The 14,271-nt window shown below is 48.8% G+C and overlaps 1 protein-coding gene across 1 annotated transcript in view; it reads left to right on the forward strand.

Moving 5' to 3' along the window:
• The first annotated feature begins 4,206 nt into the window (after nt 1-4,206).
• Nucleotides 4,207-14,271, forward strand: part of TSC22D4 (TSC22 domain family member 4) — a 37,124-nt gene continuing 27,059 nt past the window's right edge. Inside the window, exons 1-2 of the mRNA XM_060779804.2 lie at nt 4,207-5,395; nt 11,758-11,924. Of these exons, the coding sequence (XP_060635787.2) occupies nt 4,652-5,395; nt 11,758-11,924 (911 nt within the window). The 5' untranslated portion in view covers nt 4,207-4,651. The remainder of the gene's footprint in view (nt 5,396-11,757; nt 11,925-14,271) is intronic.

Here is a 14,271-nt window from a genome sequence, read left to right on the forward strand (position 1 = left end):
GGGTATTTTGCATAGAGGTAGCCTGGACATTCCATAGATAGATAGAAGCCCTGAAGTTTGCAAAGTCAACCAGTGAGGCTATTTTGCATAGAGGTAGCCCGGACATTCCATAGATAGGAGAAAGCCCTGAAGTTTGCAAAGTCAACCAGTGAGGCTATTTTGCATAGAGGTAGCCTGGACATTCCATAGATAGATAAAAGCCCAGAAGTTTGCAAAGTCAATCAGTGAGGGTATTTTGCATAGAGGTAGCCTGGACATTCCATAGATAGGAGAAAGCCCTGAAGTTTGCAAAGTCAACCAGTGAGGCTATTTTGCATAGAGGTAGCCTTGACATTCCATAGATGGATAAAAGCCCAGAAGTTTGCAAAGTCAATCAGTGAGGGTATTTTTGCACAGAGGTAGTTTGGTATTTTGCATATAGGTAGCCTGGATATTCCAGAAATAGATAAAAACCCTGAAGTTGGCAAAGTCAATGCCTCCCAAACAGGGTGCGAGAAAGAACCCTTGTCTGTTGCAATTGGCAAGCTTGAATTAGCATTTGCGGAGCCCTGAAGTTTGCAAAGTCAACCCGTGAAGGTATTTTGCACAGGGTTAGTTTGGTATTTTGTATAGACCTCTATGCAAAATACCAAACTAACCCTGTGCAAAATACCTTCACGGGTATTTTGCACCTAGCCTGGACATTTTCATAGATGGATAGACAGACTCCCCTTGCTTCCGAACAAACCTCTGAAGATGCAATTATTGTTGTTGTTATTATTGTTTTGATTACTGATGTATTGTGGGCTCGGCCTCACGTAAGCCGCACTGAGTCCCCAACCCATCCAAAACACAGACATGTGCTCTGAAGTTTGCAAAGTCAATCAGTGAGGGTCTCTGCATGGAGGTAGCCTAGCCATCTCCCAAACAGGGTGGGAGAAAGAACCCTTGCCTGTTGCAATTAGCAAGCTTGAATTACCATTTAAGTAGCTCTGAAGTTTGCAAAGTCAATCAGTGAGGGTCTCTGCATGGAGGTAGCCTAGCCATCTCCCAAACAGGGTGGGAGAAAGAACCCTTGCCTGTTGCAATTAGCAAGCTTGAATTACCATTTAAGTAGCTCTGAAGTTTGCAAAGTCAATCAGTGAGAGTCTTTGCATAGAGGTAGCCTAGCCGGTTCCCAAACAGGGTGGGAGAAAAACCCTTGCCTGTTGCAATTAGCAAGCTTGAATTACCATTTAAGTAGCTCTGAAGTTTGCAAAGTCAATCAGTGAGGGTCTCTTCATAGAGGTAGCCTAGCCAGCTCTCAAACGGGGTAGGAGAAAGAACCCTTGTCTGTTGCAATGAGCAAGCTTGAATTAGCATTTGAGTAGCCCTGAAGTTTGCAAAGTCAATCAGTGAGGGTAGTTTGCATAGAGGTAGCCTGGGCATTCCATAGATAGATAGAAGCCCTGAAGTTTGCAAAGTCAACCAGTGAGGGTATTTGCATGGAGTTAGCCTGGATATTTCACAGATAGATAAATAGATAGATCAATCGATAGACAGACTCCCCTTGCTTCTGAACAGACCCCTGAAGATGCCATTAGCCACAGATGTAGGTGAAACATCAGGAGAGAATGCTGCTGGCACATGGCTAGTACAGACCTTAAAAACTCAACAGCAACCCAGGAAAGCCTTCAAGAACACATTGTATGTGTGTTCATTCGTTCAGTCGTCTCCGACTCTTCGTGACCTCATGGACCAGCCCACGCCAGAGCTCCCTGTCGGCCGTCACCACCCCCAGCTCCTTCAAGGTCAGTCCAGTCACTTCAAGGATGCCATCCATCCGTCTTGCCCTTGGTCGGCCCCTCTTCCTTTTGCCTTCCACCCAGGAAAGCCTTCAAGAACACACTGTATACTAATGTTTATATGTCAAGATACTTTGAATCCCCTTTGGGAAAGAGAAAGAAGTGTAAATAAATGTAGCAATGTGGGGTGAAACTGTATTCATTGCATGGCAGGTATGGGCCAAATTGGTCCCTCCGTCCAGGTGTTTTGGACTCCGACTCCCACCATTCCTCACAGCCTCAGGCCCCTTCCTTTTCCCCCTCCGCCGCTTAAGCCCGTGTCTTTGTGAAGCAAGGGTAGATGTTGCAATTAGTGAGCTTGATTAGCATTAAGTAGCCAGGAAGCTGCAAAGTCAATCAGCGAGGGTCTCTGCATGGAGGTAGCCTAGCCATCTCCCAAACAGGGTGGGAGAAAGAACCCTTGTCTGTTGCAATTAGCAAACTTGAATTAGCATTTGCATAGCTCTGAAGTTTGCAAAGTCAGTCAGTGAGGGTATTTTGCATAGAGGTAGCCCGAACATTCCATAGTTGGATAAAAGCCCTGAAGTTTGCAAAGTCAATGCCTCCCAAACAGGGTGGGAGGAAAGAACCCTTGTCTGTTGTAATTGACAAGCTTGAATCGGTATTTGCGGAGCCCTGAAGTCTGCAAAGTCAATCAGTGAGGGTATTTTGCACAGGGTTAGTTTGGTATTTTGCTTAGACCTCTATACCTTCACGGATATTTTGCACCTAGCCTGGACATTTTCATAGATGGATAGACAGACTCCCCTTGCTTCCGAACAAACCTCTGAAGATGCCATTATTATTGTTGTTGTTATTGTTTTGATTACTGATGTAATTTGGGCTCGGCCTCACGTAAGCCGCACCGAGTCCCCAACTCATCCAAAACACAGACATGTGCCCTGAAGTTTGCAAAGTCAATCAGTGAGGGTCTCTGCGTGGAGGTAGACTAGCCATCTCCCAAACAGGGTGGGAGAAAGAACCCTTGCCTGTTGCAATTAGCAAGCTTGAATTACCATTTGAGTAGCTCTGAAGTTTGCAAAGTCAATCAGTGAGAGTCTTTGCATAGAGGTAGCCTAGCCGGTTCCCAAACGGGGTGGGAGAAAAAACCCTTGCCTGTTGCAATGAGCAAGCTTGAATTACTATTTGAGTAGCTCTGAAGTTTGCAAAGTCAATCAGTGAGAGTCTTTGCATAGAGGTAGCCTAGCCGGTTCCCAAACGGGGTGGGAGAAAAAACCCTTGCCTGTTGCAATGAGCAAGCTTGAATTACTATTTGAGTAGCTCTGAAGTTTGCAAAGTCAATCAGTGAGAGTCTTTGCATAGAGGTAGCCTAGCCGGTTCCCAAACGGGGCATTCCATAGATTGATAGAAGTCCTGAAGTTTGCAAAGTCAATCATTGAGGGTATTTTGCATACAGGTAGCCTGGACATTCCATAGATAGTTTGCAAAGTCAGTGCCTCCCAAACAGGGTGGGAGGAAAGAACCCTTGTCTGTTGCAATTGGCAAGCTTGAATCGGCATTTGCGGAGCCCTGAAGTTTGCAAAGTCAACCCGTGAGGGTATTTTGCACAGGGGTAGTTTGGTATTTTGCAAAGAGGTAGCCCAGACATTCCATAGATAGATAGACAGCCAGACTCCCCTTGCTTCTGAACAAACCTCTGAAGATGCCATTAGCCACTGATTGAAACATCAGGAGGGAATGCTGCTGGAGTCAATCAGTGAGGGTATTTTGCACAGTGAGGGTAGTTTGGTATTTTGCATAGAGGTAGCCTGGACATTCCATAGATAGATAAATAGATAGATAGATCAATCGATAGACAGACTCCCCTTGCTTCTGAACAGACCCCTGAAGATGCCATTAGCCACAGATGTAGGTGAAACATCAGGAGAGAATGCTGCTGGCACATGGCTAGTACAGACCTTAAAAACTCAACAGCAACCCAGGAAAGCCTTCAAGAATACATTGTATACTAATGTTTATATGTCAAGATACTTTGAATCCCCTTTGGGAAAGAGAAAAGGAAGTGTAAATAAATGTAGCAATGTGGGGTGAAACTGTATTCATTGCATGGCAGGTATGGGCCAAATTGGGCTCTCCGTCCAGGTGTTTTGGACTCCGACTCCCACCATTCCTCACAGCCTCAGGCCCCTTCCTTTTGCCCCTCAGCCGCTTAAGCGGCTGAGGGGCAAAAGGAAGGGGCCTGAGGCTGTGAGGAATGGTGGGAGTCGGAGTCCAAGCTACCTGGATGGAGAGCCCAATTTGGCCCATACCTGTGCGTGCTTCTTCTCTCTGGGCCTTCTTGGCCTTGCTTTGCTGGGCTCCGGGAAGGAAGGGGTTAAGGGGGGCTGGGCCAGCCTTGGGGGGAGGGCAAGGGAGGGGAGGGGAGGGGCAGGCAGTCAGCTGGTTGGGAAGGAAGGACTGACGGAAGGAAGGAAGGAGGGGCCGGACTGACTTCCTTGCTGCTGCTTCTGCTGCTTCGGGTGTCACTCCTCGGTTGCTTCGCCTTGTCAACAGCCTTGCCTTGGGCCAACCGAGGTCGCGGCCTCCCCTAGACAGACCCTCTTTTTTCCCCCTCCCCAATCTTCCCCTTCCCCAAGCCAGGCTTTGTCTATCTCTAAGCTCTGTTGGGGTCTCCCTGACCTTTGACCCCCTTGTGTTGTGACCCCGGCATGGGGTCGGCTTCAGGACTGCGTTGGTGTCTTGCTAATCATAACGATAGGAATTAGACTATACTGATATTCCACCCTCCTCTCTCCCCTCGCCAGGATTTGGGGACGATGATGATGATGATGAGGAGGACAACGACGGTGCCGCCTCGGTGAAGCCCCCGCCTCGTTGCCCCCAGGACCATGAGCGGCGGAGGCAAGAAGAAGAGCGGGTTCCAGATCACCAGCGTCACTTCGGACTACGAGCAGAAAGAAGGACGAGCGGACGCCGCAAAGGTTGGGACGGAAGCAGAAGGGGACGCTGGCCCGCGGGCCAACGGCGGCAACGGTGGGGCGGCCAGAAATGGCCCCACGGCCCCCACCTCCCCGTTGACCGCTCCGTCGCTGGTGTCCGGCTCGCGCTTCCGGGTGGTGAAGCTGGACCCAGGTCCCGGGGAGCCTTACAAGCGTGGCCGCTGGACGTGCCGGGACTTCTACGACGCCGAAGCCGAATCCCACCCCCAGCACCCCTTTGTGGGGCGGCTGGCCGAAGCCGGGCGACACCCGCAGTCTCTGGACTCCCGGCTGGAAGTGGCTGGACTGCTGACCCATCCTCAAGGGCCCTTCAGCCCGCAACCTCAGCGCAGAGGAGGAGGATTTGGAGGTGCCTGCGCCGGTTTGCACTCCCAACTGGTGTTGCCCCCAGCTACGTCCAGCCACCAGGCTCGCTCCCTCGGCGGAGGTCTCCCGGTTATGGTCCGGCCCCACAGGACTCCCCCCAGCCCGGTCTCCCTCCGCAGCCCCCTGGCCTCGGTCCCCAAAGAGGCCGGGGATCCCGGGACCCTCTCTGTTGGGGCCCCAACCGTGCCCACTTTGGTGGTGGAGGAGCACCTCCTGCCCAAGAGCGTCTCAAAGCTGATCCAGAGGGAGACGGATGAGCGACGCAAGGTGAGGCTTTGGGGTGGGCCTGGGTTTGGGGGGCAGGTGGTCCTCCACGTCCTCTGGTTGGCACCATCAAAGTCTTGGGAAGAATAACTCGAAAACATGGAACCGAGGAAGAATAACTGGAAGGCATGGAGCAATAACGGAGGAAGACTCACCCAAAGGCGTGGAACCATCATAGAGCCAGAGCTTCTATTATGGTTCCTCTGTCATGGTTCCAAGCCTTTGGGTGAGTCTTCCTCCATTGTATTGTCGAAGGCGTTCATGGCTGGAATCACTCAGTTCTTGTGGGTTTTTTCGGGCTATACGGCCATGTTCTAGAGGCATTTCTCCTGACGTTTCGCCTGCATCTATGGCAAGAGGAGAAATGCCTCTAGAACATGGCCCTATAGCCCGAAAAAACCCACAAGAACCTAGACCTCACCTCTGAGGATGCTTGTCATAGATGCAGGCGAAACGTCAGGAGAAATGCCTCTAGAACATGGCCGTATAGCCCGAAAAAACCCACAATAATCTTCCTCCGTTATGGTTGCATGCCTTCAAGTCCTTCCCAACTCAGGACGGCCCACATTTAAGGTTTCCCAGGCCAGATCTCCTTGCAGTAGCTTCCTTCCAAGGCTGAGAGAATGTGACTCTCTCCCCAGTGTGCGGTTTCAAATCCAGGCCTCATAGAGTTTTGGAGCAGGGTTCAGTATTCAAGCCTTTGGGGCCCAATTGATTTCAGGCAAAATTGTAGCTCTGAAGTTTGCAAAGTCAATCAGTAAGGGTCTCTGCATAGAGGTAGCCTAGCTGGCTCCCAGATGGGATGAGAGAAAGAACCCTTGCATCTTGCAATTAGCAAGCTTGAATTAGCATTTGAGTAGCCCCAAAGTTTGTGAAGTCAATCAGTGAGGGTCTCTGCATAGAGGTAGCCTAGCCGGCTCCCAGATGGGATGAGAGAAAGAACCCTTGCATCTTGCAATTAGCAAGCTTGAATTAGCATTTGAGTAGCCCCGAAGTTTGTGAAATCAATCAGTGAGGGTCTCTGCATAGAGGTAGCCTGGCCAGCTCCCAAACGGGTGGGAGAAAGAACACTCGCCTGTTGCAATTAGCAAGCTTGAATTAGCATTTGCATAGCTCTGAAGTTTGTGAAGTCAATCAGTAAGAGTCTCTAGAGATAGTCTAGCCGTCTCCCAAACAGGATGGGAGAAAGAACCCTCGCCTGTTGCAATTAGCAAGCTTGAATTAGCATTTGAGTAGCTCTGAAGTTTGCGAAGTCAATCAGTAAGGATATCTGCATAGAGGTAGCCTAGCCACTTCCCAAACAGGGTGGGAGAAAGAACCCTTGTCTGTTGCAGTTGGTAAGCTTGAATTAGCATTTTAAGAGCCCTGAAGTTTGCAAAGTCAATCAGTGAGGGCATTTTGCATAGAGGGAGCCTGGACATTCCATAGATAGATAGAAGCCCTGAAGTTTGCAAAGTCAATCACTGAGGGTATTTTGCATAGAGGGAGCCTGGACATTCCATAGATAGATAGAAGCCCTGAAGTTTGCAAAGTCAATCACTGAGGGTATTTTGCATAGAGGGAGCCTGGACATTCCATAAATAGATAGAAGCTCTGAAGTTTGCAAAGTCAATCAGTGAGGGTCTCTGCATAGAGGCGTGGAACCATAATAAAGCCAGAGCTTCTATTATGGTTCCTCTATCATGGTCCCATGCCTTTGGGTGATTCTCCCTCCGTTATTGTTGCATGCCTTCAAGTCCTTCCCGACTCAGGACGGCCCTCGCTTAAGGTTTCCCCGGGCCAGATCTCCTTGCAATAGCTTCCTTCCAAGGCTGAGAGAATGTGACTCTCTCCCCAGTGCGCAGTTTCGAATCCAGGCTTAATAGAGTTTTGGAGCACAAGACTCCTGAACTTACGATCATGGAAAAAAACAAAGTGCGGATCGTCAATGTTGCAATCCCAGGTGACAGCAGAATTGACGAGAAGCAACTGGAAAAGCTGACACGATGCAAAGATTTAAAGCTCGAACTGCAAAGACTCTGGCACAAGCCGATCAAGGGGGTCCCAGTGGTGATTGGCACACTGGGTGCAGTGCCTCAAGCCCTCGGCCTGTACTTAAAAACAATATGCACTGACAAAATCACCACCTGTCAGCTGCAAAAGGCCACCCTAATAATAATAATAATAATAATAATAGTAGTAGTAGTAATAGTAGTAGTAATAGTAATAATAGTAATAATAGTAACAATAGTAATAATAATAATACAACACAATATGAGGATTTAAAGCTTGAACTGCACAAGCCGGTCAAGGGGGTCCCAGTGGTGATCTGCACACTGGGTGCAGTGCCTCAGGACCTCGGCCTGTACTTAAAAACAATATGCACTGACAAAATCACCACCTGTCAGCTGCAAAAGGCCACCCTAATAATAATAATAGTAATAGTAATAGTAATAGTAATAGTAATAATACAACACAATATGAGGATTTAAAGCTCGAACTGCAAAGACTCTGGCACAAGGCGGTCCCAGTGGTGATCGGCACACTGGGTGCAGTGCCTCAAGCCCTCGGCCTGCACTTAAACACAATCGGCGCTGACAAAATCACCACCTGTCAGCTGCAAAAGGCCATCCTAATACTACTACTACTACTACTACTAATAATAATAATAATAATAATACAACACAATATGAGGATTTAAAGCTCAAAGCGCAAAGACTCTGGCACGAGCCGGTCAAGGTGGTCCCAGTGGTGATCAGCAAACTGGGTGCAGTGCCTAAAGACCATGACCTGCACTTAAAAACAATCGGCGCTGACAAAATCACTAACTGTCAGCTGCAAAAGGCCACCCTAATATTAATAATAACAATAGTAATAATAATAATAATAATACACAATATGAGGATTTAAAGCTCGAACTGCGAAGACTCTGGCACAAGCCAGTCAAGGGGGTCCCAGTGGTGATCGGCACACTGGGTGCAGTGCCTCAAGACCTTGGCCTGTGCTTAAAAACAATAGGCACTGACAAAATCACCACCTGTCAGCTGCAAAAGACCAACCTAATAATAATAATAATAATAATAATAATAATAATAATAATAATAATAATACAACACAATATGAGGATTTAAAGCTCAAACTGCAAAGACTCTGGCACAAGCCAGTCAAGGCGGTCCCAGTGGTGATCGGCACACTGGGTGCAGTGCCTCAAGACCTTGGCCTGTACTTAAAAACAATAGGCACTGACAAAATTACCACCTATCAGCTGCAAAAGGCCACCCTAATATTAATAACAACAACAACAACAACAACAACAACAATAATAATAATAATACACAATATGAGGATTTAAAGCTCTAACTGCAAAGACTCTGGCACAAGCCAGTCAAGGGGGTCCCAGTGGTGATCGGCACACTGGGTGCAGTGCATCAAGACCTTGGCCTGTACTTAAAAACAATAGGCACTGACAATATTGGCATCTGTTAGTTGCAAAAGGCCATCCTACTTGGATCTGCACGCATTATTCGCCGATACATTGGAAGTATCCAACATGTAATCCAATATAGTGATCTTGTTTGCTGTGTACTCATCTTGTTGTGTATCAAACAACAACAACCTTTGTTTATATCCTGCTGCCACCATCTCCCAAAAGGGACTCGGGGCGGCTTGCAGAAGCACATTAATAGTGCTGCACGAACATACAGAATACAGTAAAATACATAAAACATTTAGAAAACAATAACAATATTAATTCACATTAAACAAATTTACATAAAAAGCGTACAAAAAGCCCTCGATTCCTTTGGCCTTCCTCTAAGACAGACATGGGCCAACTTGGGCCCTCCAGGTGTTTTGGACTTCAACTCCTACAATTCCTAACAGCCGGTAGGCTGTTAGGAATTGTGGGAGTTGAAGTCCAAAACACCTGGAGGGCCCAAGTTGGCCAATGCTTGATCTAGCTGAGCATGAACTCGAATCTGGGTCTTTCAGGGGCCTAAGCCAACACTTGACCGACCAAATTGGTCCTCTTTGGCCACTAAAAAACCTCCAAGGATGGAAGCTGAGCTCGAGGTTCAAGCAGACCATGTTAGGCCCGAAGGAGACAACATTTCCCCGTATTTTTTTTGTTTCCCTGTGGAACTGCTTGCCACTTGCTGGCTTGGAAGGATTTATTATTATCCGCTCTTCTCATTTCTCCTTCTTAGTTTGGGAGGTACCCACACTGTCGACTGAATGTGGTTTAATTGCCCGTGGCTCAATGCAATGGCATCCTGGGAGTTGTAGTTTGAGAAGCCCTTTTCTGCCAAAGGACAACTCCCAAAATTGAGCCGTGGCGGTTAAGGCAACGTCAAGCTGCATTCTTTCAGTGGTTTGCAACCTACAGCACCGCTTGTCATCTTGCTCACTGTGTTTCTGGGGATGAATCTGAACCCGGGGCCCTCAAGGTTCGAATTGAAGGGAATGAGGAGAAATTGTTTACAATTGGATAGTATATGCATCTACAGCAGGTATTGCAAAGTTCAGCCCTCCAGGTGTTTGGACTTCAACTCCCACAATTCCTAACAGCCTACCAATTGTTAGGAATTGTGGGAGTTGGAGTCCAAAATACCTGGAGGATGAGCTGAAGTTGGCCCATGTCTTTGTCCTCTTGGAACCGGACACTTAAATCAATCAAGGGATCATCTGCATACCCACGTTGTGGGTAATTGGAGTCCAAAACCTTAGGACTTCCTTACACACTCTCTAAATCAGGCATGGGCCAGCTGTTGGGAATTGTGGGAGTTGGAGTCCAAAACACCTGGAGGAAGAGCTGAAGTTGGCCCATGCCTTTGTCCTCTTGGAACTGGACACTTAAGTCAATCAAGGGATCATCTGCATACCCACGTTGTGGGAGTTGGAGTCCAAAACGCTAGGACTTCCTTACACACTCTCTCAGGCATGGGCCAGCTGTTGGGAATTGTGGGAGTTGAAGGCTAAAAGACCTGGAAGGAGGGCCCAAGTTGGCCCATGTCTTTGTCCTCTTGGAAACGGACACTTAAGTCAGTCCAGGTATCATCTGCATACCCACGTTGTGGGAGTTGGAGTCCAAACCCTAGGACTTCCTTACACACTCTCTAAATCAGGGATGGGCTGGTTGTTAGAAATTGTGGGAGTTGGAGTCCAAAACACCTGGAGGAAGAGCTGAAGTTGGCCCTTGCCTTTGTCCTCTTGGAACCAGACACTTAAGTCAATCCAGGGATCATCTGCATACCCACATTGTTGTAATTGGAGTCCAAAACCCTAGGACTTCCTTACACACTCTCTAAATCTGGCACGGGCCAGCTGTTGGGAATTGTGGGAGTTGGAGGCCAAAACACCTGGAGGAAGAGCCGAAGTTGACCCATGCGTTTGTCCTCTTGGAACCAGACACTTAAGTCAATCAAGGGATCATCTGCATACCCACGTTGTGGGAGTCGGAGTTCAAAATACCTGGAGGGAGGGCCCAAGTTGACCCATGGCTTTGCCCTCTTGGAACTGGACACTCAAGCCAATTTAGGGATCATCTGCATACCCACGTTATGGGAGTTGGAGTCCAAAACACCTGGAAGAAGGACTGAAGTAGGCCCATTCTTTTGTCCTCTTAGAAGTGGAAACTTAAGTCAACCAAGGGGTCATCTGCATCTCCACGTTGTGGGAGCTGGAGTCCAAAATACTAGGACTTCCTTACACACTCTCTAAATCAGGCATGGGCTAGCTGTTGGGAATTGTGGGAGTTGAAGTCCAAAACACCTGGAGAAAGAGCTGAAGTTGGCCCTTGCTTTTGTCCTCTTGGAGCCAGACATTTAAGTCAATCAAGGGATCATCTGCATATCCATGTTGTGGGAGTTGGAGTCCAAAACCCTAAGACTTCCTTACACACTCTCTAAATCTGGCATGTTAGGAACTGTGGGAGTTGTAGTCCCAAACACCTGGTCGCTTTCCTGATAGAGCTTTGGGAAAGATCATCCTTTCTTGGGATTCCAAAACAACTGGAATGTGCCCAGCCTTTGCCAAGGGAGGGTTCCTGACGCCTCTGTTCCTTGCTCCACCCTGCCCTGCTTTTCCTAGAAATCCCTCTCTGTTCTAGAACAGGCACAAGACCGGCCTTGTTTTTGTCCTCCGAGGGAAGGCCTCCCCGGCCAAAGGATGGGGCGCCCCACACCTTTCCTTTTTCTCCATTGGGGCTTCATGTGGGGAGGGGGAGTAATGGACGATGGGTCTTGATGTCGTGGGCCTTTCCCTCTCTCCCTCTCCTTGGATGGGCGCCCCACACCTTTCCTTCCCTCCCATTGGGGCTTCATTCATGTGGGGAGGGGGACTAGTGGACGATGGGTCTTGATGTGGGGCTTTCTCCCTCTGCTTTGCAGGTCTCGCCACGGCAGTCCCGCTCGCGGCCCTCCTCCCCGGCTCCGCCACTCTTCCGCGACGGCAGCCCCAACCGCAGAACCTCGGACCCCTTTGGGTCTTCGTCGCCCTCCTCGGCCCGCTTCAGCCTGGCCCACTCCATGTTTGGCATCGACAGCGATGACGACAGGTATGCCGCCTCGGGGGGCCACTTTGGGGGCCGGTTGCGCCTCTTGAGGAAGGACAGATGGCTCGGCCTTCGGAGCCTGTTCTCCCTCTTGGTGCCAATGCTTGGCAGCGCTCCTCTGGGAGGAGGGGTTGGGAGTTGTAGTCCTCTGAAAGAGACACTGCCTTGCGTCTCAAACAAAGGGGGCAACCACCAACAACCACCATGTCAGGCTACACAGAGAAGCCATTGAAATCCACAAGAAGCATGTGGACAATTTCAACAGAAAGGAAGAGACCATGAAAATGAACACAATCTGGCTACCAGTATTAAAAAACTCTAAAATTACAGCAGCAAAACAGCAGAGAGGAAACAACCAGGCACATATTAACACCTCCCAGCAAGAGATTTTCCCAGGCTCAGGCAGGCCTTCAAATGCTAATGAAGGTGGTCAGTTGAAACATTCACACCCAGCTGCAGCAGGAAAGAGCTCCTTGCCCCACCCTGGTCATTCCACAGATATATAAACCCATTGTCCTAATTCCAACAGACCTCACTACCTCTGAGGAAGCTTGCCATAGATGCAGGCGAAACGTCAGGAGAAAAAATGCCTCTAGAACATGGCCCTATAGCCCGGAAAAACCCACAAGAACACATTCACACCTAGCTCCAGCAGACAAGAGTCCTTTGTCCCACCCTGGTCATTCCACAGATATATAAACCTTATTTTCCTAGTTCCAACAGACCTCACTACCACTGAGGATGCTTGCCACAGATGCAGGCGAAACGTCAGGAGAAATGCCTCTAGAACATGGCCATATAGCCCGGAAAAACCCACAAGAACCTAAAAGGGGCCTTCTCCAACTTCAGAGGAGATTCCATCTGAACATGAGGAAGAACTTCCTGACTGTGAGAGGCGTTCAGCAGTGGAACTCTCTGCCCCAGAGTGTGGTGGAGGCTCCTTCTTTGGAGGCTTTGAATCAGAGGCTGGATGGCCATCTGTCAGGGGTGATTTGAATGCAATATTCAGGGGTGATTTGAATGCAACCCCTTGGCAGAATGGGGTTGGACTGGATGGCCCATGAGGTCTCTTCCAACTCTTTGATTCTAGGATTCTATGATTCTATGATTCCACAGATATATAAACCCATTGTCCTAATTCCAACAGACCTCACTACCTCTGAGGATGCTTGCCATAGATGCAGGCGAAATGTCAGGAGAAATGCCTCTAGAACATGGCTCTATAGCCCGGAAAAACCCACAAGAACCTAAAAGGGGCCTTCTCCAACTTCAGAGGAGATTCCACCTGAACATGAGGAAGGACTTCCTGACTGTGAGAGGCGTTCAGCAGTGGAACTCTCTGCCCCAGAGTGTGTTGGAGGCTCCTTCTTTGGAGGCTTTGAAACAGAGGCTGGATGGCCATCTGTCAGGGGTGATTTGAATGCCATATTCCTGCTTCTTGGCAGAATGGGGTTGGACTGGATGATGGCCCAGGAGGTCTCTTCCAACTCTTTGATTCTAGGATTCTATGGGGTGGCGAGCGTCCGCATTGCTGTACAATCCAGCGGTGAGCGTTCACGTCGTGGAATCCTAGCGTTGGAAGGGTCATCCAATCCAACCTCATTCTTCCAGGCAGAAAGAGAGTCACTGAAGGTTTTTGTGGCTGGAATCACTAGGTTGCTTTGAGTTTCCCAGGCTGTCTGACCATGTTCCAGAAGCATTCCCTCCTGATGTTTTGCCTGCATTTATGGCAGGCAACCTCAGAGATTGTGAGGTCTGAACCCCTTTTTTCCCAGTTCCAACAGACCTCACTACCTCTGAGGATGCTTGCCATAGATGCAGGCGAAACGTCAGGAGAGAATGCCTCTAGAAGATGGCCATATAGCCCGAAAAAACCCACAAGAACCTAGTGATTCCAGCCATGAAAGCCTTCGACAATACATTGTGAGGTCTGTTGGAAGGGTTACTGTGAGTTTTTCGGGCTGCCTGGCCATGTTCCAGAAGCATTCTCTCCTGACATTTCACCCACATCTATGGCAGGCATCCTCAAAGGTTGAGGGGTTTGTCTGTTGGAAACTAAGCAAGTGGGGTTTAGATACCTGTGGAATGCCCCAGCAGCATTCTCCTCTGACGTTTCGCCCACATCTATGGCAGGCATCCTCAGAGGTTGGGGGGTCTGTTGGAAACTAGGCAAGTGGGGTTTAGATATCTGTGGGATGCCCCAGCAGCATTCTCTCCTGACGTTTCACCCACATCTATGGCAGGCATCCTCAAAGGTTGAGGGGTCTGTCTGTTGGAAACTAGGCAAGTGGGGTTTAGATATCTGTGGAATGCCCCAGCAGCATTATCTCCTGACGTTTCACCCACATCT

Source organism: Anolis sagrei, chromosome 6, assembly GCF_037176765.1.
Source record: "Anolis sagrei isolate rAnoSag1 chromosome 6, rAnoSag1.mat, whole genome shotgun sequence".
In the NCBI taxonomy this organism is placed as follows: domain Eukaryota; kingdom Metazoa; phylum Chordata; class Lepidosauria; order Squamata; family Dactyloidae; genus Anolis; species Anolis sagrei.